The sequence below is a fragment of the Felis catus genome, chromosome B2 (genome assembly GCF_018350175.1).
Source record: "Felis catus isolate Fca126 chromosome B2, F.catus_Fca126_mat1.0, whole genome shotgun sequence".
Taxonomy (NCBI): domain Eukaryota; kingdom Metazoa; phylum Chordata; class Mammalia; order Carnivora; family Felidae; genus Felis; species Felis catus.
In genome coordinates this window covers 105,597,699-105,625,677 of record NC_058372.1, presented here as the reverse complement: position 1 = coordinate 105,625,677, position 27,979 = coordinate 105,597,699, and the positions used below count along the sequence as shown (strand labels likewise).

Genomic DNA, 27,979 nt, shown 5'->3' with positions numbered 1-27,979 from the left:
GGTACTAAGGACAGAGTGAAGAACAAAATGAATGGTGCTTACATAGGAGGGGAAAGAGTGCTCAGTGAACTTAGTGATAAACAGATCTTCTCTTTCCTCTGAAAATAGTGGGCTATTCAGAAAGCCACAAGAGATGCTTAAACCACATACAGGGCCCCTTGGGATTTTCTACCATCTCCTGGAACATATCTTGCTTGCAGTGCTGGGACAGCTAAGGATAGATGGCATGCTCTTTGCTGGATTAATTGTCTTTTCCAATTCAATGGTTCAAATTCAGCAACTTTTCAGGGGAGGTTCTGAGCAATATAGAGGTACTAGGAGTATTCGCTTAGTTATCCTCTGCTCATAATTCTAAATCAGTCAGTGAGGCAGTGATCTAAATTAGATCATATCCATAGAACACTGTTCGGGCACATATATGATTATCATAGGCCTAATATTGCCATCTTTTGTAAGCCTTTCTATTTGCCAAGGGCTCCACTCACGTGATGATCAGGGAAAGGATGAACAATTTATGGATTTTTCCCTCTTAGTTCCTATTTCTTTTATTTTACCCCAGCACAAAAAGATCTTAAAATTTGTGAAAATATGAGAAAAAAAGAGTAAACTGATGTTTTCCTATATGTAAAATTCTGAATTTGTATTTCTTCTCTCTTTTTAGTAAGTAAGGTGACTTTTAAAAAATCTGAACATAATTCATCTTTAACCTATGAGTCCTTTAAATGGATGAATTGACTAAAGTCGCAGGTTTATTTAATACTGTGTGAGAATCTATTCAATGTCCTCAACCACTCCTTACAGTCATATCCCCACTCCCACCTTTATCATTTCTGCAGAGTTCTTAGACATTCCATCTTACAATTTGCACTGGCATTTTAGCTGATTTCGGGACTGATTTAATGACTTTAAAACATTGTACTTTCTAGTCAGAAAGCATGGAGGAGGCAACGCTGTTCCAGGAAGCTTTTTATAAAAAGGTGTGGTAGTTGTACTGAACACAATATTGATAGCTGGTATTTATTATCTCCTTCTTCACTTCAGGGCAGGCAGCTTGACATTGGCATGCCATATAATCTGAGTGAACCGGTGAGTAATCGCTTCCATTGTCTGGAAGTTCATAGTGTTTGTATTGATAAAAATGGGGCAATGGTCAGATTTTATTACAATGAAAATGTTCCCTAAGTAAAGTCTCATTTATTGGTCCTTGATGGAGGAAACTCAATTGAAAATAGTGAGACGTCAGAATTATGGAATATTCAAAAATGAACTCAGGCACTTCCTGTTTTGAAGAGGAAAGAACACAGGACAAATTCAACTCTGTGATTTTGGTTCTACATTACTGTGTGGCTTTGGATAAATACTTAATATTTCTGAGACTTAGTTTTATTATATGCTGTCTGAGAGGGTTGGATTAGATGGTCTCCAGTGTTTCCTCTAACAATTACACTTATGGTTTTATTACTTTCCCGCACCTGTATCCATTTATTCAACAAGTGTTTAGTGACTCAAAATATAAACATGAACAGACTTCCCAAGCTGTTGATCTATTTAGGTTTTGATATGTTGCCTTCTGGTTGAGTTCCCAGTTTTGAGTTTTGCTTGTTTTTTTTTTTTTTTTAAACTATTTAAGTTTATTTCTTTCTTTTGAGAGAGAAAGAGAGGGAGAGAGAGAGAGAGAGAGAGCACACAAGTGGGGTGGGGGCAGAGAGAGGAGGACAGAGAATTCTAAGCAGACTCTGCACTGACAGCCCCGATGTGGAGCTCAAACTCATGAACTTTAAGATCATGACCTGAGCCAAAACCAAGAGCCAGATGCTTAACCAATTGAGCCACCCAGGCACCCTTGGGCTTGGCTTGTGCGTGAGGACATGGCAAGGACACACAGTATGCTCGATGCCATGTTGTCCAGGACTTTACCTGCTGCCAGCCACCCGGTGGACAGTGTGTTCCCTGAAGGTTGGGTGCTCTCTGGCTTCTAGGCCTGCCCACCCCACCCCACCTGTACTCAGCAATCCCGCAGCCCTGTAGTGAATCACACCAAGCCCTGCTCTGCCTGTAGATATGAGGGCTCTGCTTAGAATTCCAAAAGTCTTGATCCTTCTGAGGCCACGGATTCCTGGGTAGATATCTATTTCTAAAATACTTTTTGTTACTAAGTTGTACTACCAAGTAACAAGAAAAAGTCACACTTCTTTAGTCACCGTTGTCTCTTTATTATCTTTTGCAGTGCATCCAAGGATGTCATTTTTGGAACTCTGTAGATCAGGAAAACTGTCCTTTAAAGTGTGTAAGTATTAATTATGTTTCTGTTTTGATACTAATAATGCCTTCAAGAGAAAAATCATCTAGGAGGATTCCCATTTGAATTCCCACTGGCTTTCAATTAGTTTGCTTGACTCTAAAGGAAAAGTATGATAGCCTGAATGATACATAATTTGAGATAAACATTACTAATGCAACTGGAGACCAAGGGAGTTTAATGAAAACCATGGAACCCAGGAATGTTCAATTGCTCCAAACCATAAAGGCCTTTTAGTAGGATGTCAGGCCTTTGTTAAATTTCCTAGTCTTACACTTCTCAAAATTTAAAGCACAATAATCTAAGGATCTTGTTAAAATGCAGATTCTGATTCTGTAGATCTTGGGTGGGACATGAGATTCTGTACTTGTAACATGCTCCCAGGTGATGTGATGCTTGTAGCCCTTGGATTACACTTGGATAGCAAGGCCCTAGATCATGTTGAAAGTTTCTCTGCAGGGAACACGGCAGCAACCTAATCCAGGAATCATAGCCCCTACGTTCACTCCACTCTATGTAGAAAATACATCCCCAAATAGTTGATTTTTAATTTATCCCAGCTTTGCCATTTAGTGTATAACTAGGCAAGGTACTTAACCTCTGGGTACTTTACTTTCCTCATCAATAAATTAGGATAATAATAGAATCTCCTCCCTAAGGACAAGGCCCTATACACTGTAATTACTCAGATCTAATGAATAAGAATTTTGTTATTTAAAAGTGAGTTGGTTCCTTTTTTCATATTGTTCAGGTTGGAGGTTAAATCATGATAATTTGGGGGTAATTTTAATATTGTTTTCTATTAATAAGTGAAACTATATCATTGAAATTTAAATAAGGACATTAACTTTTCCTTACAAATGGTGCTCATAGCTCTTCCTGTATGATATGTCCACAGAAGTCACTATTATGGGAGTTGCTTAGGCCGACTCTCACATTTGTGACTATGTGCCCCATAGAATGGAAGTTACCAAAACGTGGAACAGGTGCTATCTGGATTTTGGAGCTATTACACATTCTAAAAGCACTCTTACCTTTCTTTTGGTACCACTTTTTACAAACTTCAGCTAAGATCGTTACTTGTTTAGTTTGTGTTTGCTATCTTTTGCTCTGACATGTAAACCCATCAGAGTGGGTCTCTCTCCTTCTGGTTCACACTGTGTCTACCGCACAGGACACAGTGAGGGGCACATAGCAGGTGCTCAGAGAGCACTTGCTGGGTGAATGAATGGGAAGTACCATTTGTTGCTGGCAACAGTCCAGGCAATAGAGTGGGCACCGGAGCAGCCAGTCTGGGCAGGGGAACCTACTGGCCTTTGCTGGCCAGAGCGGTGGGTGGTTTCCATTTCAGCTTCTGTCTCCACTGGGCATCTGCCAACACCTCTTCATTCGCTAACCTGGTCCATCACAGATTACCTCTTAGTTGCCTGGGATTTTCTAGTAGACATCAGGCTCCACCATTTTTCCAGTGATGCAAACATGATTTTTATAGCTGTTCATACAGTGTGGCCTGCCTGGAGAGAAGGCCCAAGTCTGGGCTTCTTGGTCTTGATTGTTTTTATTGGTTATTTGTCAATGGTGAGGCAAGAAATTAATTTGAAAGGAAAATACACCAAAGTGTCATTAAAGTTATTTACAACTTTAAGGATTTTAAGTGGCTTTCTTTTTCTTTTTTTCCATGCAGAACAACACATATGCCACTGTTGGTGAGGTGAGTTGGCAATCACAGAGATGTCATCAAACTCCATGTTTTCATCTATTATATTTAAAAAGCTATTGAAATAAGAATGAAGAAGCCAGGGCATCTGGGTGCCTCAGTTAAGTGGTTAAGTATGGGACATTTGATTTCGGCTCAGGTCACAATCTCACAGTTTCCTGAGTCTGAGCCCTGTGTTGGATTCTGCATACCAATTGAGTAGAGGCAACTTGGGATTCTCCCTCTCTCCTTCTCTCTGACTCTCCCCTGCTTGTACTGTGTCTCTTTCAAAATAAATTAATTAATTAAAAAGAGAGAGAGAGAGAGAGAGAGAGAGGCACTTGGGTGGCTCAGTCAGTTAAGTATCCGACTTTGGCTCAGGTCATGATCCCTTGGTTTGCGAGTTTGAGCCCTGCATTGGGCTCTTTGCTGTCAGCACAGAGCCTGCTTGGGATCTTCTGTCCTCCTATCTCTCTCCCCCTTCCCTGCTTGCTCTCTCTTTCTGTCTCTCAAAAATAAAAAAAAAAACGTTAAAACAAAAAAAAGAATGAAGAAGACTTAGTAATTCTCAGAGCACAGAAATGCTCACCTGGGAGTGCTATAAATGTGGGTATAAAAATGACTGTGAGATTCCATTTTTGACACAAATATTTGCTGTTTTATATACCCATGTGCATATATATATGTGTGTGTATATGTATACACACCTTCACATATATACATATATACTACTCTAATTTGATTGGACAGTTTCTATTCTGAGTGTCTGGTGGGGGAAAAGGTGGTTGGGGAAGGGGGAAAGTGCACATCTAGGGATACCCTTACCTCTGCTGATCTCATTTTCTTCCCCACAAATCACAGTGGTCTGTCATTAAATACAGAACATTAAACAAAGAACACTGTAGTTGCAATTTTCTTCCTTATTCAACAAACTCCTTTGACAACATTTTAAAGCACAGCTTTTAAAATATTTTATTTTTTATTTGTTTCCCCTGCTGTGATAATATGACACTTGGTGCTGACTCTGGCTGTTCAGATCTCTTCTCAGCACACTGCCTGTTCCCCCTGCCCATGCTGGTCCCTCCCCTGCATTGGATTTTCTCTTCTTTTTCGGAAAGACCGTAGAGATTTTGATCATTTCTTATTTGATCTTCCTCAACTGTTTTGGATTCTATGGCCCTCAGAATTAGTTTTAGGTTGACAACAGATGTTTTTGAAGAAAATGCATTATTTCTCAGCTAGAAGTTTATGTTGTATTCTATGCAAATGTCCTTGAAACCAGGGAGCAGAACTATTTTTTTCTTCCCCGGGAAAGGAGTATAAATTATCATCCATTAGTAAAATAAGACAATGTCTTTTTACTAGAGAATTAAAATAAAAAACAAAAAACATTACACTGGAACATATTCTCAATAGTCTGTGCTTACTTTTCACCTCAAGTGATTTTTTTCCTTGGGGATAGATGGAAGGGTCAGGGTTGGCTAAGAAGTGATAAAACAGAGGGGAAAATTCACTCCATATGTAAACAAAACAATTATAGGTCTTTCTTGATTGAGATAAAAAAAAAACTGCCTGAGAATCTTTTTATATGATTAAAGTAAAATTACCTCCCCCTCTCCCCAAACCATCCCTGGGGAGACTGTGTCAAGAAAGGCAGAGAGAGTTCAAGGCTCTCAAGTGCTGAAGCAGCCCAGGATTGGATTTCTAATGCTGTAGCTCCCAGGCAATCATTGTGCCGCCCAGTTGCCTGTGTTTATATGATGTATATCTTTTCCCACAGTGTTATAACTTCCATAATTATTCTGTTCTTTTCTATTAATACTTGGCTATTTTACACTTACAATTTTTTTTTAATGTTTATTGTTGAGAGAGAAAAAGAGAGAGAGAGAGAGAGACAGAGCACAAGTGGGGGAGGGGCAGGGAGAGAAGGAGACGCAGAAATCGAAGCAGGCTCCAGGCTCCGAGCTGTCAGCGCAGAGCCCCATGTGGGGCTCAAATCCACCAATCATGAGATGATGACCTGAGCCTAAGTCAGCTGCTTAACCGACTGAGCCACCCAGTTGCCCAGATACTTTGCTATTTTACACTTTAAATAAAGTAGAACTGAATAGCAATACATGCTTTATAGATATGGAGATCGAGATAGGTATGTGGATGGAGACTTAAACTCAGCTACCCACACCTGCAGGAAATCAAACTCTTCAACCATTAATGCGTCAACCCAGGAAGCTGGGAATTTCTGCGCATGGTCCTTGGAGGAAGTAGTCTTGAAAATGTTAGCTTAACAAAGTATAAGTTGGAAAATGATGTTAGCCCGTGAGAGGGCTTATCCCTGGTAATTAAAAACACAAATTAGATCATATTGTTCCTAAAAATCTTTTTATGGCTTCGCATTGCTGGTTCAGAAAAATTACGAACTACCGTTTGCTGGCTCCCCAGCCTCTTCTTGCACCCCTCTCCCTGTTCTCTGTGCCGACCACACTGGCCTTTCCCTCTTCTGAGCACAGGAGGCACACTCCTGCCTCCCAGCTTTTGCCCTTAAGACCCATAGGACCCCAGCTCCTTGAAATCACTTAGGCCTTGCTCTAGGGTCATCTTTGCATGGTTCTTTCTGAGTGCCCTGATGAGACAGCCTTCCTGCCCAGTCAGGACTTATGCCTTCGACTTGTCTTATTTTCTTCATAGTACTTTTCATTATCTGTTTTATTTTATTTTATTTTTTATGGCTTTTTTTCTTTTGTAAGTTTATTTATTTATTTATTGAGAGAGAGAGACAGAGACAGAGAGAGAGAGAGAGAGAGAGAGAGAGAGAGAGAGAGAGAACAAGCTGGGGAGGGGCAGAGAGAGACGGAGACAGAGGATCCAAAGTGGGCTCTGTGGTGAGAGCAAATAGCCCGATTCGGGGCTTGAACTCAGGAACTGGGAGTTCATGACCTGAGCCCAAGTCAGTTGCTTAAGCAACTAGCCACCCAATCAATCACCCCTGAATGTATTTTGTTTAAAAGAATTGTTGTCGGTCTTCTTCTAAGAGAACGTACATTCCATGAAGGTAGAGAACTTACTGGTCTTGCTCCCTGCCAGATCCTTCAAGCCTGAACCCGTGCTTGGTACACACAAAAAATGTACTCAGCAAACACGTTTTGAATGAATGAAGGGTGTTTTAGGGAAAGAAGCCACAATTCATATGGAGAGGCTGTAACTAGGGGCATCCCAGGAGGGTGGTAGGCGTGTCCTCCTTGTGCTACAGGAGTAAGAAAAGGCATTTTGCAGCATGTGAGCCAGTCTGATAAACACAGGAGTGGAGCCAGAGGACAATGAGACAAGCGGTTTTACTACAATGGGAGAAATGGCAGTAGGGACTAAAACAGAGACAGCAGGTCGATGTAGCCCCTGGGAAGCACGCACTTGGCTTCTGCAGTGGGAATGGTAGCTCAGTAGCCCGGAATAAATACACTGTATAATTGCCCCATCCACGGGCTCTGGGCTCAGATTCTCTGGATTCCTTAAATCCAAAACCTTTAGATGCTCTCTAGGCAATTTGAGCACTGGGTAATGTCATGCGAAGTCCAACGTTAGATAATAGAGAGAGGAAATCTCTCTAATTATCTAATCTAATCTAATACAGTGTTGCGTCCACTTGATATAATATTTAAACTCCTTAGAGCAGAAACTTCCAGTTTTATGACTACAAGTTCCGGAGAGCTATGTACAGCATGGTGATTATAGCTAATAATACTGCATTATATACCTGAATGTTGCCAAGAAAGTAGATCTTAAATGTTCTCACCCCAGAAAAGAAATGGTCATTGTGTGATGGGATGGAGATGTTAGCAAATGCCATTGTGTTAATCATTTTGCAACATATAAATATATCAGATTAACATGTTGTACACCTTAAATTTACACAATTTATATGTCAATTACATCTCAATAAGGCTGAAAAAAAAATACAAGGTTCACAAAGTAACAAAACATTTAAACTCCTAGATAGATCAGAATTTTATTTATGTATTTTCCCCTGAAAAAAAAATGCAAGAAAAATAAGCCCACAATTTCCTGGGCAGTCAGTACTAGCTGTATTTCCAAATAAACACTATTCCATCTCCTTTCTTCTTCCTTGGTGACTTGGAAAAAAATTTCCATGTTACATGATAGTTTTGTTGCCACTTGGTATATTTCTTCTCTCCTCAGGTAATGAACATGTTGAATGCATTTTATTGAAACCTGCAATAAGGATGTGAAAAGTATACTAAACCCTTAAGTTAAATAATCCTGAGCCCAGACTGAGGTATTTAAATTAATCCTTAACTAAGCAAACCCGAGCTTATCAGCCTGTACTTCCTTTGAGTGCCCAGGTCAAACATTGTGCAGCTAGTATTTGTAAATTACCTGGGATGTTTAGGGCAAATGTATCATGTCATCGTTTCCATCATCATCATGAGAAACAATAGCATGTTGTCTTAGGTATTATAATTGCAAATTGACTGAGAGCAGGAATATGGATCATGATTGTGCTACGGTCACAATTTGTGCCTTTTCTCCAAGAGTTTTTTCCCCTTCCTGTCTTTTCTTTTCTCTTTCTTGTTTTGTTTTGTTTTCTTTCTTCCTTCTTTCCTCCCTCTCCCTCCCTCCCCCTTTCTTTCTTTCTTTCTTTCTTTCTTTCTTTCTTTCTTTCTTTCTTTCTTTCTATGTTTCTTTCTTTCTTTCTATCTTGAATGCTAATGTATCTGTTAAGAGTTGCAGGAAATTTGTGTCTTAGTTATGAAAATGTTTACTCTTTTCAGTTAATGAAGTAAAATGTTAATCATTGTTAGGTTTTTGTAGACCTTAAAATTTAACATTACTATTTTTTAAAAATTTAAAAAATTTTAAATTTAAATTCAAGTTAGTTAACATATAGTGTGATAGCTTTTCCAGGAGTAGAATTCAGTGATTCATCACTTACATATAACACCCAGTGCTCATCCATCTATTATTAGGAAATACATAATTATAACATATGAGTATATGGTGTATACCTTCTATGATATGGAAAGTGATACACATCATTCAGTGACTGTGTGTCATGTGGCTAAAAATACTTGTTAACGGAATTGGTGAATAGATTTTTATTATTTTTAATATTTATTTATTTATTTAACTTAAATCCAAGTTAGTTAACATATGGTGTAATAATGGTTTCAGAAGTAGAATTTAGTGATTCATCACTTACATATAACACCCAGTGCTCATCATAACAAGTGCCCTCCTTAACACCCATCACCCGTCTAGCCCATTCTCCCACTCAACACCTTTCCAGCAACCCTCAGTTTTTTCTCTGTATATTAAGAGTCTCTTATGGTTTGCTCCCTCTATTTTTATTCTATTTTTCCTTCCCTTCCCCTATGTTCATCTGTTTTGTTTCTTAAATTCCACATATGAGTGAAATCATATATTTGCCATTCTCTGACTATTTTTGCTTAGCATTATACATTCTAATTCTATCCACGTTGTTGCAAATGGCAAGATTTCATTCTTTTTGATCATTAGTAACATTCCATTGTATATATAAACCATATCTTCTTTATTCATCAGTTGATGGCATTTGAGCTCTTTCCATAATTTGGCTATTATTGATAGTGTTGCCGTAAACATTGGGGTGCATGTGCCCCTCCGAATCAGCTCTCCTGTATCCTTTGGATAAATACCTAGTAGTGCAATTGCTGGGTCATAAGGTAGTTCTATTTTTAGTTTTTTGAGGAACCTCCATACTGTTCTCCATACAGTTTGCATTCCCACCCACTCAGCAAAAGGGCTCCCCTTTTTCCACATCCTCGTCAACATCTATTGTTTCCTGGGTTGTTAATTTTAGCCCTTCTGTCAGGTGGTTTTGATTTGTAGTTCTCTGAGGAGCAGTGATGTTGAGCATCTTCTCATGTGTCTGTTAGCCATCTGAATGTCTTCTCTGGAAAAGTGTCTTTAACATTGGTATTAAGATATTTATTAAAATGTTCAAGTTATTAAGAAATGTAGTCAGTTTTTAATTTCTCAAGGAAAGCATGGATATATAAAATAAATAGTCATCATTTTAAGCTAAAGTTTAAAGTGATCAACTCACTAACCTTTGACCAAGATGGCAAACATATAATTGCATGGTTGAGCTCAGCGTTTTTTTTTTTTTCCCCACTGTGGGGTGTCACATATTATAGGGTCATGAAATCAATTTGGTGAATAAAGAGTCACAACAAATTAAATTAATAGAATAGAACAGAACATATATGAGTGCATCACAGGTATGGGGTTTCTTAATGGGATAAAGTTGTTCTAAAATTAGATTGTGGTGATGGTTGCCCAATTTTATGAGTATAGTGAAAAACCACTGAACTGTGTGCTTTAAATGCTGAATTTTATGGCATATGAAATAGATCTCAGTAAAACTGTTAAAAAAAAAAAAGAAAAAAAGTAAGTGCTGTTTCAAGATTCCCTCCCCCCCCCCCCCCCAAAACCAAGTTGTGTGCCAAGTTGTTTTGTGAAAATGTGTTTTGGAATCTGGGACATGATCAAAAAAGTTTGAAAGGTGCTGTTCTAATTCCACTAGCAAATGGAAACTTTAAGTACTGCGGTGGAAATAATTGATACACCGGTATACTTATATAGCAGGCATTCGCATTTCACAATTTAGTTGAGATGTATCAGCGAAAGCAGTTCCTGGGCTGCACTGACTGGTATGGTCCCTGTCTTCCTTAGCGAGAATCATGTGAGGTTGGCTGCAGCGGTGCTGAAGGTGCATACGAAGAGGAAGTGCTGGGTAAGCAGATGCGCGCCACTATTATTGAAAATAATCAACACCACTCGAGGGACTGTGCGTATGTAAGGAGAATGAGCCACCTTCTAAACTATCTAGACTTCTGGGGCGCCTGGATGGCTAGTCGGTTAAGCGGCCAACTCCTGATTTCGGCTCAGGTGTGGGTTCAAGCCCACATCACATGGGGCTCTGCGCTCCCAGCATGGAGCCTGCTTCGGATCCTCTGTCTCCCTCTTTCTGCCCCTCCCCCACTCGCACTTTCTCTCAAAAATAAACAAACGTTAAAAAAAAAAATTTTTTTTTAAGAGGAAATATCTCCTCTGAGATTTTTTTTTTTAATTTTTTTTTTCCAACGTTTATTTATTTTTGGGACAGAGAGAGACAGAGCATGAACGGGGGAGGGGCAGAGAGAGAAGGAGACACAGAATCGGAAACAGGCTCCAGGCTCCGAGCCATCAGCCCAGAGCCCGACGCGGGGCTGGAACCCATGGACCGTGAGATCGTGACCTGGCTGAAGTCGGACGCTTAACCAACTGCGCCACCCAGGCGCCCCTAAACGTTAAAAATTTTTAAAAAATATTTAGACTTCTCTATCTCAGTGTAATAAAAAATATATACATATATAGAAAAAAATTCAATATTTTCAAATGTGGAAGCCATTGTGATAGAAACTCAGCAAAACTCTTACTAAAAATTTTTTTTAACGTTTATTTATTTTTGGGACAGAGAGAGACAGAGCATGAAAGGGGTAGGGTCAGAGAGAGGGAGACACAGAATCTGAAACAGGCTCCAGGCTCTGAGCTGTCAGCACAGAGCCCGACGCGGGGCTCAAACTCACGGACCGTGAGATCATGACCTGAGGTGAAGTCGGCCGCTTAACTGATTGAGCCACCCAGGTGCCCCGCAAAACTCTTCTTTTAGAGCAAAATAGGGTGCAGAGCACATGACCGAGGTTTAAAATTGGAGGTTTTGCACTCACTTCAGTAGGTGAGATCACTTCCATCTTAATGAAAGAGACAACTATGAATCCTAACTAGATTTGGGGTCAGGAAATGCCACTGTTTTAATGAACCAAAAGCATAAGAATATTTTATTTAATATGCAGTTAATTATTCAGCTAACAGCTCGTCAGCAGAGTATCTACTATCTGCCTGGCTCCCTTCAAGGCCCTGGGAAGTTTGCTGAATGTCTAGAAACTATGCTTCTTGCTTTTAGATTCTGATTAAGTAGGGTACTTGGCTATACGTCTCCAGTTCCCTTTGATTTCAGAGCAGGTTGGGTGTGTCTTAGTGAATTTGCCCTAGTGTGTTAATTCTCTAGTGGTTTCTGAAGAACCAACTCTTTGGTAAGTCACAGCCTGGATGTTAGTAGCTTTCTTTTCCAGAATTTCCAGGGTCTTCCTCCCACGAAGAGGTAGACTGTTCCCTCCAGACGGGGGAATGATTGATTCTCCTGTAAGGTGTGCTCTTTGCTTCAATGGCTTGCTCCTTGCTCTCAGTGACTGATGGAAACTGGAAGGAGGATCTTGCCTGGCTGTCCTGATTTGCTTCTGCCCTTTGGTATCCCACAAAAGAACCCCCTTGACATTTCTGTGGAGAGATAAGTGATAGTACATTCTTTTCCTTCTGTGTAGTGGGAATTAGCTATGGATAAAATTTATATTCTATGGTTTCCAAACTGTGCTCCGAAGAACCTCCCTCCCCCCTCCCCCTCCCTCCTCCCCCTCCCCCTCCCCCCTCCCAGTGCATCACACATACCTCATAGGAAAGCATGGGGCATTTTAAACATTTAAGGGAAACATAGGGGTAGTTGATCTTCTGGACATTATTGGAACTACTAGTTGTAGGTAGTTCATGGTATAAACAACGAAATGAGCTACATTCCTTTCTATATCATATCTTTGCAACAATGAGTTTTTTTGGTGATTGCTGGGATAAAAGCAAGTACCATAAGGAACTCAACTTGGAACAGGTTGCCCAATAGGCACACAGATCCCATTAGTGTGCAATTCATTTTTTTTTTTAGGTTTATTTCTTCATTTTGAGAGAGAGAGCACCAGCAGGGGAAGGGCAGAGAGAGAGAGGCAGAGAGAGAGAGAATCCCAAGCAGGCTCCACAATGTCAGCACGGAGCCCGATGTGGGGCTTGAACCCCTGAACTGTGAGATCATGACCTGAGTGGAACTCAAGAGTTGGACGCTTAACCGCTTGAGCCATCCAGGCACACCAGTGTGCAATTCTCTTTATTGAAGGATTAAATACATATATTGTCTTTCTATTTATGTGTGTTATTATTTTTTTTTTCAAATATCTGCTCAGGTGAAAGGACACGCATAACTTAAGTTATACTTAATACATGGAGCTGTTTGGTAATTCTTTTGGTCCAGGGAGTTATGCAAAAATTACTGAGAAACTAAAGATGCCAGAACTGAGAAAGTTCGGAAAGCTTTGAGTTGCGTTCCTTTCTTATATTCCAGAATTATACTAACAACTTAATTATATATTTTTATAATACAAGTGTAATTGGTGCTTTATTTAATATTTCACACTGGTTATGGATCAATGTCTATATACCATTAACAAATGATATGTATCAAGTCTACATAAAAGCAATTGTGCTTACAGGCCATATCTTCAGTTTGTTATAATGAATCTTTTTGCCCAAACACCTAAGATCCTTTTTTGTCTCTAACACACCTACTACCTAGTTCGCCTATCTCTGAGTCTGCTGTATTATTCTGTTTCAGATACCGTCCGTGTCTCTCTTCCACGTGGTGGAAATAGCAATGGTGAAATAAAAAGAACTAATATTTGTTAGGTATTTATGAGTCAGGCACTGTTAAAAGTAATTTATAGATATTAGCTCTTTTTGCACTCAGAGGTATAAATACTATTTTTAATCCCCATTTTACAGATGAGAAAAATGAGGCACAAAAGTATATATATTTGCTTAGGGCTGCATAGAGAGGGATGGTATTGAATGAACTAGAGAGGGAGTAACTTGATTTTAACCCAACTGTCTGATTTCAGGGGCTTTTCTTACCCACTCAGCTGTGTATTGAAAGTCGTATACAGCTCAGTTCAGCTTCTTTTTCTTTTTCTTTTTTTTTAAATTTTAACGTTTTATTTTTTTTTATTTATTTTTGAGACAGGGAGAGACAGAGCATGAACAGGGGAGGGTCAGAGAGAGAGGGAGACACAGAATCCGAAACAGGCTCCAGGCTCTGAGCCGTCAGCACAGAGCCCGACGCAGGGCTCGAACTCACGGACAGTGAGATCGTGACCTGAGCCGAAGTCGGATGCTTAACCGACTGAGCCACCCAGGCGCCCCTCAGCTTCTTTTTCTCATTTAGTTGACTCTTGTCCTGATATTTTAGAACAAACCTATTTGACCTCTGATTGTCCACGCGCATTGCCATGGCTTGGAAACATCTCTACATCTAGTTATGAAGTTTACCTTTACTTGCATTTACTGATATAACTCTGGTCCCTTCTGCCCAGGTCTCAACTTACCTTCTTTCTGATTCTTTCGGATCTTCCTCTTTGCTGACAACTCCACACTGGACTCTTCCTTAGCATGTCAACCTTAAAAATAAAGTAGCCAGTTATTTCACTAGCAATATGGGTTTTTTCAGGAATTAGCAAAGGAATTGCAATTTGGGGTGAGCAAACTATGGCAAACTGTAGGTAAGCCCAGAGAACAGAGGGAATGTAGGTTTTTATAGAGGAAAGAGGGAAACTGGGGAGGGTTGTTTTGAACAAAAGTTCACTGCAGAAGAACAGGAGTTCGGGATTGTGTTAGTGCATTGTTGCTGGAGTGTGGAGGGATCTTCCTTCTTTTTCTTTAAAAAAAAAAAATCCTGTGTAAAAAATGTCCTCCTTGTCAAGATAATTCTTATCCTCCTTCTTGCTGCTGGTTATGCAGGGTGCAATGAACGGTACATGTGTGAGAGCTCCCCCCATCAGGGCTTCTTGATTCCACTTTATTTATTATTTTAAAAAAATTTTTTTAATGTTTATTTACTTTTGAGACAGAGAGAGACAGAGCATGAACGGGGGAGGGTCAGAGAGAGAGAGGGAGACACAGAATCTGAAACAGGCTCCAGGCTCTGAGCTGTCAGCACAGAGCCCGACGCGGGGCTCGAACTCACGAGCCATGAGATCATGACCTGAGCCGAAGTCGGACGCTTAACCGACTGAGCCACCCAGGCGCCCCTCTTGATTCCGCTTTAAATGAGGTTTCCTTTATTTTTTGAAAAAGGTTTTCCACTGCATATTCCAGTCCCCGTGATTAAGTGTCTCACACCATAAAACAGGGGGGGAAATGGAGCTGTGCTTTGTTTGTGTAGTTATAAAAGCTAAAAATGAACTATAAATAAAAGAATCAGCAGAGAAGGGTTGTGCTAAGCCTCTCTGTGGGCTAGAACCTCAGATGATGGTGGCTTTCTTTTTTCTGGGTCATGGGATATTCTGGTACTATGGACTTTAATTAGTCCAGATTCAGTATCTATAATGATCAGAATGGTGTCAACTTTTAATCAGAAAGAGTGAGGTCGTGGAAGTTTGTAAATACCCATTTTAAGTTTCTTACAAAAACTTATTATGTTTTCTCAACCAGAGTAGTGATTATTTATTTTTTTATAAAAGAAATTGTATCCCCTAAGGTTAGGAACAAGGCAAGGATGCCTGCTTTTGACACTTCTATTCAACATCGTACAGGAAATTCTAACCAGAGCAATGAGGCAGGAAAAAGAAATAAACCATCCAAATTTGAAATGGGGAAGGAAGATTATCCCTGTTTGCAGATAATATGATGTTATATGTAGACAGTGCTAAAGATAGCACAAAAAACTGTTAGAACTAATAAATTTGTACAAAGTCAACACATGAAAATCAGTTGCATTTCTATCCTCTAATAATGAACAATCTGAAAAGGAATTTAAGAAAGCAATTCCATTTACAATAGCATCAATAAGCACACAATACTTAGGAACTAACTTAACCAAGGAGGTCAAAGTCTTGCAAAATAAAACTATAAGGCATTTCTGAAACAAAGAAGACATAAATAGACATCCCATATTCTTGGATCGAAAGACAATATAGTTAAGATGTCAATGCTAACACAAAGCAACCTACAGATCTAATGTAATCCCTATTAAAATCCCAGTATCTTTTGTAGAAATAGAAAGACATGTTCTAAAATTCATATGGAATCTAAAGGGACCCCAAACCCTAAAAAGAAGCACAAATCTGGATGACCCATACTTCCTGATTTCAAACTTAGAGTGATAAGTTACAGTCATCAAAATAGTGTGACATTGGCAAAAAGACAGACATATAGATCAATGGATTAGAATAGAGTCCAGAAATAAATCCTATTTGGATAGTCAAATGATTTTTGACAAGTGTGCCTACACTATTCAAAGGGAAAAAGTCTTTCCCTTTGGGAAACTGGATATCCACATACAAAAGAATGAAGTTGGACCCTTACATAATATCATATGAAAAAGTTAACTCAAAATGGATTCATGACCTAAATGTAAGAACTAAAACTATACCACTCTTAGAATTAAAAATAGAGCAAAAGCTTTACAACATTGGATTTGGCAGTGACTTATTGGATATGACACAAAGCAAAAGCAACAAGAGAAAAAAATAGACAAATTGGACTTCAGTAAAATTAAAAAAAATATGCATCAATAGACACTGTCAATAGAGCAAAAAGGCAACAACATAATGGAAGAAAACATTTGTAAATCATATATCTGATAAGGGATTCATATCCAGAATATATTGAGACTCTTAAAATTTAACAACCAAAACAAACCAAACAACCCAATTCAAAAATAGGTGGAGGATTTGAATGGATATTTCTCCAAAGAAGATATACGAATGATCGATAAGCACAGGAAATGATACTCAACATCACTAAACAATTGGGGAACTGCAAATTAAAACTAGAATGGTTACTCTCAAAAAAAAATCCAGAAAAATAAAAGTGTTAATGAGGATGTGAAGCAGATGGAACACTTGTGCATTGTTGGTGGCAATGTAAAATGGCATAACCTCTGTGCTAAACAGCATGGTGGCTCCTTAAAAAATTAAACATAGATTTACCATATAATCCAGCAATTCCCCTTGTGGATATATACTCAAAATAAAGCGGGGTCATGAAGTGATATTTATACACTGATGCTATCTATCCACTTCTTATTGAATTCACGATAGCTAAAACATGAAAGCAATCCAAGTGTCCATTGATGGAGGAATGGATAAGCAAACTTTGATACATACATACAATGGGACGTTATTCAGCCTTAAAAATGAAGGAAATTGACTATTATGTTTTCTCAACCAGAGTAGTGATTATTTATTTTTTTACAAAAGAAATTGTATCCTCTAAGGTCAGGAACAAGGCAAGGATGCCATGTTCAACATGGATGAATCTTAAGGACATTATGTTAAGTGAGATCAGCCCTGTCACAAAAAGACAAATAGTGTTTGATGACACTTATGTGAGGGATCAGAGTATTCAAAATCACAGAGACAGAAAGTAGAATGGTGTCTGCCAGAGGCGGGGGTGCGGGTGGGGGTAAAGAATGGGAAGTTCGTGTTTAATGGGTAGAGTTTCAGTTTTGCAAGAGGAAAAGAGTTCTGGAGATGGATGGTGGTTATGGTTGCACAACAATATAAATGTACTTAATACCACTGAACACACTTAAAAATGTTAAGACAGTAAATTTTTGTCATGTGTATTTTACACAATAAATAATTGGGGGGGGAAGCAAGCTCAAGTAGTAAATCAGTCACAATTTTGGAAAATAGAAAAAGTAAAGTGAAATAACTTCATCCCCGGGGAACATACCATTCCAAATTCTAGCCCCTTGTACAGTGCCTGAAAGTAGCACCAATAAATGTGTGTTGCCAGTTGTGATGTTACTAATGTTTAGAAGACACAAGATATTTTACATTATAGAACAACTGAATATAGAATCCTTTGGAGTACAACTACTTGTACATATAAAAATAACTTACTGGGACACCTGGGAGGATCAGCCCGTTAAGCGTCTGACTTCGGTTCAGGTCACGATCTCACGGTTTATGAGTTTGATCCCCACGTTGGGCTCTGTGCTGACAACTTGGAGCATGGAGCCTGCTTCAGATTCTGTGTCTCCCTTTCTCTCTCTGCGCCTCCCACACTTATGCTCTGTCTCTGTCTCCCTCTCTTTCAAAAATAAATAAATTAAAAACAATAAAAATGATTTATTGACAAGATGACCAATAACGAGAATTGTAGTGTGAATTGGGATACACGTTCTGGGACAATGGATGGTGCTGTTATGTACCATATTCCTGGCACCCAGCCCCCTCACCTAGAAGGAAGTGGTTTAGTAAGAGAAAACTGGACATTCTCAGAACGCTCCATGGTCCTTGCCTGTAAAAAATGAAAAACATATTAATGAATACTATGGGGAAAACGATGCCAGACTGATTAGCTGATTTTCAGAATATTAATCAGTTGACTATATGCATCTTTTATTATTCAGGTGGGTTTTTGTGGCAAGATGTAGTTGTAACAAGAGAGTCCTGAGAGCACTAGATGAAACGGACACCCTTTCTTCTGATATGACAGACAGAGGTGCATGGCGAATGAAATCTTCCTTTCTCCCCAGAAAATGCAGGCCTCCCCACAGCACCCTTTGCTTCTTCCATCGGAAGCCATAGTGTGACGTTACGATGGAAATCTGCCAACATCTCTGGAGTCAAATACATCATTCAGTGGAAATACGCACAACTTCCTGGAAGCTGGACTTATACTGAGGTGTGAAAAGCTGCCTATGTACATACACACAGATTTTTTTTCCGAATTATTAGCAGTGCCAAATTACTGCATATATTATAGGCATAAAGACATTTTGGAGAAGATTTAAGCATAATGTGAGTGGTTGGATTAGATGAATTTTATTTAAAAAAATTTTTTTTTTCAACGTTTATTTATTTTTGGGACAGAGAGAGACAGAGCATGAACGGGGGAGGGGCAGAGAGAGAGGGAGACACAGAATCGGAAACAGGCTCCAGGCTCCGAGCCATCAGCCCAGAGCCTGACGCGGGGCTCGAACTCACAGACCGCAAGATCGTGACCTGGCTGAAGTCGGACGCTTAACTGACTGCGCCACCCAGGCGCCCCTAGATGAATTTTAATCTCTAGTACTCCCACATGTTGATGCTAAATCCTTTATTTTTGAAGAAAACATATTATTAGACATATTTTGTTCCTTCAGCACAACATCACATAATCAATACTCATAAACATTGATCCTTATCTGCCCATCCCACCCACAGTGATTCCAACTAGGAGGGAGGGCAAGAAGGTCACCTAGAACTGTCCCTTTTAGGAAAGCAAGCATGAGCAAGTTCAGAGAATAATCCCAAGACACTAAGTATATGAACATAGAAAAGGTAAAGTAAAACCTTGAGGTACATGGCAGAGGGCTGAATCCATAGTTTTGCAATTTTGAAGAAGGAGGGACTTTTGGTGTGAATTATGTCGACTGACATCTGGATGGCTCAGCTCTAAGCTCCAGGCCTCTGTTTTCTCCTGGTCTGATGGGCCCTGGGTCACCCGATAGCCAAAAAAGGCATGCATCTTTTACAAACTAATCTGTGTTCTTGAGTCGCATCGTGCGGTGGTGATTCTGTAAATGCTGACTATTAATCTCTCATTGATGTAGGCTGTGTCCAAGCTCTCATACACAGTAGAATCCCTGCATCCCTTCACTGAGTATATTTTTCGAGTGGTCTGGATCCTCACAGCCCAGCTACAGCTGTCTTCTCTGCCAAGTCCCAGTTACAGGACTCATCCTTATGGAGGTATGGTGCACCCGTGTTACTTATGAAATGAGGAGATTATTCCAAAGTTTTAGTTTGGTTTGTGTTTATTTTAAATAATGAAATAAATGATTCCTTCATCAATCGATCCGTTCAGTAACTGCGTACCTCACTATATGTCAAGTCGCTATACCTCTGGGATCAACTGGCATTCTAGGTGCTCCCTGTACCTCTGTGGTCAATACAGAACTCCCTGTTCTTGTGCTGTTCACCTTTTGGAGGAGGAGACATACTCTAAGGAGTAAACATAATAAATAAGGAAAGTAGATTGTAATTGGAAAGGTGCTGTGTACTATGGTAAGAGGAACATTTTTTAAAAAATTTATTTATTTATTTTTGAAAGAGACTGGGGGAGGGGCAGAGAGACAGGGAGAGAGAGAATCTCAATCAGGCTCCATGCTCTCAGCCTGGAGCCCCATGCAGGGCTCCATGCGGGTCTCCTAGAGGGGCTGCACGCTGGGCTCGATGCAGGGATCAAACTCACAAACCATGAGATCATGACCTGAGTCAAAATCAGGAGTCAGACACTTAACTGTCTGAGCCACCCAGGCGCCTGGGTAAGAGGAACATTTTGAACAGCGTCTGTCAGGGATTTGGAAATGGGACATGGGGTGAAGGACATCAGGTATTAAATAAGGTAGTCAGTATAAACCTCAATAAGCCACTAAGAGTTAAGGATGGTTTTAAAGCAGAGAAGTAATTGCTTCACATGCTTCTTAAAAAGGTAATTTTGTCAACTACACATAGAATGAATTGAGGGAATGAGAGAGATTTGAAAGCACAGACGTAGTGTGACCAGCATGGAGGTTATGATAATACTTTAATATTTTAACAGACATGATTTGAAAAAAAAAATAGCACATTTTTTTGGAGCGGTTTCTGATTTCTTCTTTTGAAGATGTGACTTCCACACCAGGAAAAGGATTCAAGCTTAGAGCATTTCAGGGGGATAAATGCCTGGGACGGACAATGAAGGAGAGTTGTCTGGTGCCTTTACCTGCAGGGTTAGCTGAATGGACCTGGGGGGCTTACTCCAGGCAGATGTTAGATGTCCCTACGCCTTAGTTCTGGAGATTTGGCAGTGTGCAAAGAGCTTCACACTGAACTAGGCCATGCCCGGAAGCATAGCTGGACAGCTGATGAAGCTGGTTGAGGAATTTTTCCCCTTCCCTGACTAGTGCCCTCTTATTGTTGATCAGATTTTAGGCTGTGTGTGGCCACCTCTGCTGATTATTCCCTGACCATCCTCAGAACCTCAGGTCAGACACTGGCCTAGGACAGTATTTGAAATGTTCCCAGGCAGAGTAGAATACATGGATCCTTCTTTGTTCAAACTAGTGTCTCATGCATCCTAACAGCGCTGGAGCATTTTCTGATGCTGGAGAGATAACATGATCCAGGGCGCATGGCTAGTCACATCAAAATAATGAAGAAGGCAAATTTTGCTTTCCATTTCTGGGCCTTTCTTCTGGATTTGTAAGCTCTCAGGCCCTCCAGGTATTCTGGACCTACACTGGGTATCCTTTTCGTGGATAGCGCCTTATTCTTCAATTCTTTCTCACTTTTCTGGCCACATTAAAACTTATAGGTCTCTGTTTTGTGTTTCATGCTTCATGGCCCTCTTCTTTTCTTGATGGGAAATGTATGATTCTAGATGGTGCCCTGATGAAGATAATTTCTTAACCAAGTGGAATTGTTATTAGTCAGGGATTATCTTGCCCAACCTGACCAGCCTTTTGGGGAGGATTTTTGTGGGAGAGATTTGGACAAGAATCACAGCTCACCATGTAGGTGGCATCTAACTTGCTCAAAGTGAAGCAGATCATGTCTGAGCATTGGCCCTAATGAATTAGGTTTTTTGACATCCTGATTCTGATTAGTGAAAGATGATTTGTACCCCTCTGCTCGCCAAGGTGACTGAATGCGTGGAGCAGAGGAGTGGACACAATGAGGTTTGTGTTTTTCAAAGATTAGTCTGAGAGTTGAGGAGGAACTGTATCAGAGAAAGGCCAAGAGATCAATTAACAGGCCCTTTAAAAACTCATCCACTGTGAAGGTTGAACTGTCTTATTTCTACCAACTCTCATTAGTCAGGAGTGATGCAGAACATTTGCCAAACGTGTTCAGAGGGAGCGAAGTCTACACAAGAACAAAGTGACATCAGAGTATGTCTTTCTCTGGGAAGAGGAAATAAAAGAGTGTGGTTTCAGGGGTGGGAGTTATGAGAAGTAGGTGGAGGCATGAAGGCAGATAGGCTGTTAGATCATTTGTTTTTCTGTCTGCTCTTTGCTACTTAGATAGCTTCTAAAGTCTGTGAGTGAATGCTTAATTAATTCACGCATGTTCCTTGAATCCTTCATAAGGGAGAGGGTCCTGCCTTAAACACAGTCAACTTGGATTCCAAGGGACCCTGGGAGCTGGGGTAAGGAACACACAGTCTGGGCCAGCACAGCTGAGGCCAGCAAGAGGGAAGCACACTGTTCTAAATTTTGCTTATCTGAACCTGTATCTTCAGCTGGAACTAGTCAGGCTATAGCACTCTCCTGAGTGAGAAGGCCCAGGATTTACTTCTTCCAACTCGCGTTAATCATTGACTCCTGTTTTATTATAGCTTCTCCTCTCCTTCCGCACCGGGCACCACCCTACAGTTTCAATTCATTCAGCTCTCCGGAGATTTTTGATAATTTTTTTCCAGAACAATTCTCCTATTTACGTACCTCCACATTTAATTTTATTTCATAAAGGAGATGCAAGGAAAATAATACTTGAAAGAGTCCCTCACGAAAGTAGCTAACTGGTCTCATTCAGGGATCAAGAGTCGCAGCTCATAGATATCTTACCACCTCCTATCACTTACTTTGAATATTAATACAAATATTTAATTTACACTTCAGAACACAAAACTTTTTTCCTATCCTATTTAAATTTGTGCCTGTAATTTTCCTGCTCACCATGTCACCATTACTTCTTCTAGTTCCGGAAACTGCTCCTTCCATCAGAAATATCGAGAGCTCAAGTCCCGACACTGTGGAAGTCAGTTGGGCTCCACCCCAATTCCCGGGAGGACCTATTTTGGGTTATAACTTAAGGCTGATCAGCAAAAATCAACAATTAGATTCAGGGACACAGAGAACCAGTTTCCAGTTTTACTCCACTCTTCCAAACACCACCTACAGGTAAGAATTAAGTGGTGCAAGGTAATTGTAGCCAGCATGGCTGCAGGCATAGTAATTATTGAAGAAATATGGCCCCAAAGTTGTTTAAATGTATTTGGAGAACTCCCCTTGACTTTGTGCTGTTGGGTTGAAGTTCTTGTAGCTTTCCTCAAGTTTGTGTGTTAGATTACAGTGTCCTAAGCAAAAACATTCCGAAGTATTTCTATTATATTCAGAGGATCCTTATAAAGAGGCACTAATAAAGACACCATATACACCATGATACCATTTCTTTATTTAATCCAACATGAAAAAAGTAAGGAGGTGAAATTCTGTTAGTGGTGCTTTATTTATTTATTTTTTAAATTAATCGTTAGGGAGATTATTTTATTACTGTTAGCTTTTCTAGCATTTACTAACACCTCTTTAAATTAGGGTAGGAATGGGGGTCATGTAGATAGCAGAGTTCAGCTTTTGACCTCTGTGACCCTGACCTGGTCTCCGGGGAATGCAAATAAGGATGTGATTGATGGTCGTTTCAGGGCTGAGCAGTGGTACCGAGAAACTAGATACATGCATTGCCACATTGTTCTTTAAATAGAAATATTGCTCCTTCTCTTTTTATCTCATGTTCACACCATGCCATGTGAAACACATCTCTCCAAATTGTTTTTGGAATAGGTTTTCCATTGCAGCAGTAAATGAAGTTGGTGAGGGGCCAGAAGCAGAATCTAGTATTACCACTCCATCCTCAGCAGGTACAGCCTGGGAATGCTCCTTTGTTACTTGGAACTGAGGGGTGGCAAGGGTGGGTTCAGCGCTCAGAGTCCGGGGTCATCTGGTGGAGCCCAAGAACCCCACCTCTTCTGCCCAAATAAACACTGTCTTTTGGCACTTGGTAAGCTTTCGGTTTTAAATGAATCCCCTTATTTGGCAAACAGAAGGAAGTTATGAGACCCATGTTCTTAAGTCAGAATTTAGAAGTTTAAAACTTAGAATGAAAATTTTAGGGATAAAAAAATGGCCGCAAGCAAATCCTTAGTTTCAGATGAAATCACTAGTGATTGTGACTCATATTTAGATACTTAGGGACACATATAATCTTTTTGCCCTCAACCCCATTTCATATTATGTATCATCAATTAATACATATCACATATTTGTTTCTTCCATTCTCCTTAAGGTTTTAAAATATATCTGGCTTTAATAATTGACACTTTACCATTTTTAATATTCAATCTACCAAATTAGCTTTTGTTATTTTTTTGCCAGTGTCATTTTTGTTTTCACTTTGGCATTTCAACAACTGCCTTGAGAGACTGAGTACTTCCTGTATGAGGCCCGTGTGGGAAAAACAATAATGAATTATCTGCACGCATCTATGCCAGTGTGTATTCAATGTCATCTATCGCCGGCCTTTGGTTTTTTTGGCTGTTACCGGGCTCTAGGAAAGGAGAGACATTTCTGTTATGCAAGAAGCATCCGAAGGGCGAGTTAAATATAGAACAGGCTTGAGGTTGTTGTTACTGCAATTATTGCATAACTTTTATTAATTGCCCTAAAAGTGTTCGTCGACGCACACGGCATCAGGCTCCAGTTGAGTGGGACGTCAAGCCGAGCTCTGCAGTCCTCAGATTTCATTGCTCTAAGGACTTCTCTCTGGCCTCAAAGGGAGAGATCATTGAAGAAAAAAGAGACAAGCAGTGTCTGCCTGGTGTTATGCAACAAGCCAGTCTGGCCTGGGCTGGCCCACCTCCACCAAGCAGTCACATTCTCATGGCTGGGGGTAACGAGCCGAGCTCCTACTTGGGGCAAGGCTGTTGAAAACGGTGATCCCTTATGTGATCTTATTCTGGGGGCCCTCTGGGGCACATATGTATAAATCCTACTTGATTGACACTGAACTTCGCTCCCCTCATCATGGACTAAATGTGATTTGTACTGCAGTTGAAATGTCCCAGTGTCTTCAGACAAAAATCTGAGCAGCCTCTTTCAAGCATTAGTTGTCTTGCTTTGAAGGATGGTAATGGGTTCTTTTGCGTGTGTGTCAATGTGTATATGGTTGGTCTGTCTGTAAATCGTGTTATTGTTTTAGTTCAAGAAGAGGAACAGTGGCTCTTTTTATCCAGAAAATCTTCTCTAAGAAAGAGATCTTTAAAACATCTGGTAGATGAAGCACATTGCCTTCATTCAGATGCTATATACAGTAATATTACAGGTCAGTATAATGAAAGAAATGTTCCCTTAGTGTGAAAAAAAAAAAAGATCCAGACTGACTTCTGTTATGATCTCCTTATTAAAAATGAAAAGAAATACATTTTCTGTCACGTACTTTTTTTTCCTGGTTGTTGTATAGTAACAGACATGTATTTGCATGGCTCTTCTAGGAATAGCGATCAATGTCCACCAGCAAGTTGTGTATTTCTCTGAAGGAACTCTCATATGGGTGAAAGAGGTTGCCAACATGTCTGATGTGTCTGACCTGAGAATTTTTTACAAAGGCTCAGGATTAATTTCTTCCATCTCCGTAGACTGGCTTTATCAGAGGATGTATTTCATCATGGACGAACGGGTTAGTCGGAGAATTTAAAGCGAACAGCTAGATATTGACACATGCATTTCTCGGTATATTTACAAGTAAACATAATTCATTCAATAAATACTCACTGAATATTTGCTATGTTCTAGACGCTGGGTTAGCAATGAATCACAGATCTGGTCTATAGGCGGGTCTAGAATTTACCTAGGACTAATCCTGACCTACCTTTAAGTCATCTTTATTTGTGATTTTTTAGAGCCACGGGTTTATTACATTTGTGATAACTCACTTTCCATAAGAGAGTGGTCTGTGCTATCACTAGGTGAGACTACCGATCATAATTAAAATCAACTGCAGGCAGTTTAAATTAGACAGCCAGGGATAACTTTAGTAGGTTTCTGAAAATACAGTATAACTGAAATCTTTAAGGAGACACACTTGATGTGTTTCAAGTTTCCTTATTTCAAAGGGACAAGCTTATTACAATCACCATTGCTGGAAGCCCATAAACTTGGATATAGCTTAAATATTAAAAAATAGTTGAGGAGTGCCTGACTGGTTCAGTCAGTCGAGCATGTGACTCTTGATCTCGGGGTTGTAAGTTCAAGCTCCACGTTGGCTGTACAGATTACTTAAAAATCTCTGGGGCGCCTGGGTGGCTCAGTTGGTTGAGTGTCCAACTCTTGATTTCAGCTCAGGTCATGGTCCCAGGGTCATGGGATTGAGCCCTGTGTTGGACTCTGAGCTAAGTGTAGAGCCTGCTTAGGATTCTCTCTCTCTCTCTCTCTCTCTCTCTCTCTCTCTCACCCATCCCCCTGCCTGTCTCCCCTGCTTGTGTTCTCTTTCTCTTTCAAATTAAAAAAAAAATCTTAAAAAAAGTAGTTGAGTGCTTCCACAAGCCAGAAAAATAGGTTTTTGTATTTTATTGATGTAAACAAAGATACACACTCATTAGGATATAGGATATAAAACTGACTTTTAAGTTTTTTTTTTCTTTCTTATACTTTGAAAAGTGATCAGTGACTAGCAAATTCTAAGCACAGAACAGATGCTCGGGAATACTTATTGTTAGAGAGGGTGTGAGGGTAGGGGACACAGTGAAAAAATAAAAAAAGAAATACTTGTTGCCAAACTGAACATAGACAGACACTGATCTATACTGATGCATGCTTGATTCTCTAGGTGTACACCTGTGATTTAGAGAACTGCTCAAACACTGAGGAAATTACTCCTCCGTCAATTACCACACCTCAAAAAATTGTGGCTGATTCGTACAATGGGTAAGTGTTAACCTTATGATGATGGATTCTCTTCCTTGGCAAGAATCTTTGGGAAACTTGCTTGACAATGAAACATCATAGAATTAGAGGAACCAATCTATAGATCTTATTTCAAATAAAATAAAATATAATTTTAGGCAAAGTTTTCCTTTTATAGAGCCACGAGGAAATTTCTTGCAAACTTGAACTACAACTTCTCAGGTTGAGTAGATTTTCCTCTCCTTCACGGTAAAATATGGGTATATGGGAAAGACTTCTTGTGGGGGACTCAGGGATAGATTCCAGTCCTGGATTTGTCATTTTATGGCATGACTCCGGGTCCCTTTGCCCCCTCAACATTCCCCGCGGGAAGTCCTTTCTGACTGCTTCCTTTCATCGTACTGTTTCTTTTGCTGAGCAATTCAACACCAATTCATTTCTCTGGTCTGGTTCTCACACCTATCAGAAGCTGGCTTTGCAAGATAGCTGCTATCACCCACCTTTGGACACAGGTATTGATGGTTAATAATAAGGAAAAATTTCCCGCTATAAATATCTATTTTTCCCCCCACAAATGAAATAGACACATTTTAGCTCAGCTGTCCTCCTTAAATTGCAGTACGACTTGTAGCAAGTAACTTTTCGTTTATCTATTCATATGTGGAAGATAACAATGCTGGCCTGGTTGGGTTATTTTGAGTATGACATGAGGTATTCCCTGTGAATATATGTTGTGATCTCCAAATGCACATAAATGTGAAGGATGCAAACACAGAAAATTATTTTGTGAATGTTATTTCTTAAATGTGACCGGATAATAACAGATTAATAACAATAAGCAAGGCCAATGTTTGTAAGATTACTTTTTTTTTTCTTTCCTGTAGGAGTAAAATTGTTTTCGTTTTGAATGAAAACAAAGTATATAGCCCAAGGCGCTTTTTATTTTTCATGAATTGACATTAAAAACAAAGGTTGCTCATTGTTGATCTGAAATCAAGTTTTCATTCATATTTGTTCGTACTTTACTAGTTACTTATTTTACCTTAGGATTGAATGAATCACTGAATTCAAGAATGTGTTTGAAAAACACTGTGATGTAGGATAAGTCTTTTGGATTCCCTGAATATTATTTTTCTCATTTGTAAAAGTCTAAGATCCTATGAAATGGAACTTTGTTGCTGGCCATTACACAGAAAGCCTCATTTTATAAATAAACTTCACCTACTAAAATAATAATAAATATATTTATACTATTATGTGTAATAATATTATATTATTATATTTATAATATTATGTATAATAAATGTAATAAGGATAATAAAATTCACCCATTACATCAATCACTCAAAATTCATCTTAG

The 27,979-nt window shown here is 39.6% G+C and overlaps 1 protein-coding gene across 6 annotated transcripts in view; it reads left to right on the top strand.

The window, feature by feature from the left end:
• The window catches only part of ROS1 (ROS proto-oncogene 1, receptor tyrosine kinase), a 126,580-nt gene that overhangs the window by 11,978 nt on the left and 86,623 nt on the right, over positions 1 to 27,979 (top strand). For all 6 annotated transcript variants that reach the window (XM_045057951.1, XM_045057948.1, XM_045057946.1 and 3 more), the window contains exons 2-12: positions 1,042 to 1,086; positions 2,228 to 2,287; positions 3,984 to 4,010; positions 10,722 to 10,782; positions 18,451 to 18,599; positions 19,510 to 19,648; positions 22,641 to 22,842; positions 23,503 to 23,579; positions 24,917 to 25,039; positions 25,209 to 25,393; positions 26,543 to 26,640. In XM_045057951.1, the coding sequence (XP_044913886.1) occupies positions 1,063 to 1,086; positions 2,228 to 2,287; positions 3,984 to 4,010; positions 10,722 to 10,782; positions 18,451 to 18,599; positions 19,510 to 19,648; positions 22,641 to 22,842; positions 23,503 to 23,579; positions 24,917 to 25,039; positions 25,209 to 25,393; positions 26,543 to 26,640 (1,145 nt within the window). In that variant the 5' untranslated portion in view covers positions 1,042 to 1,062. The remainder of the gene's footprint in view (positions 1 to 1,041; positions 1,087 to 2,227; positions 2,288 to 3,983; positions 4,011 to 10,721; positions 10,783 to 18,450; positions 18,600 to 19,509; positions 19,649 to 22,640; positions 22,843 to 23,502; positions 23,580 to 24,916; positions 25,040 to 25,208; positions 25,394 to 26,542; positions 26,641 to 27,979) is intronic.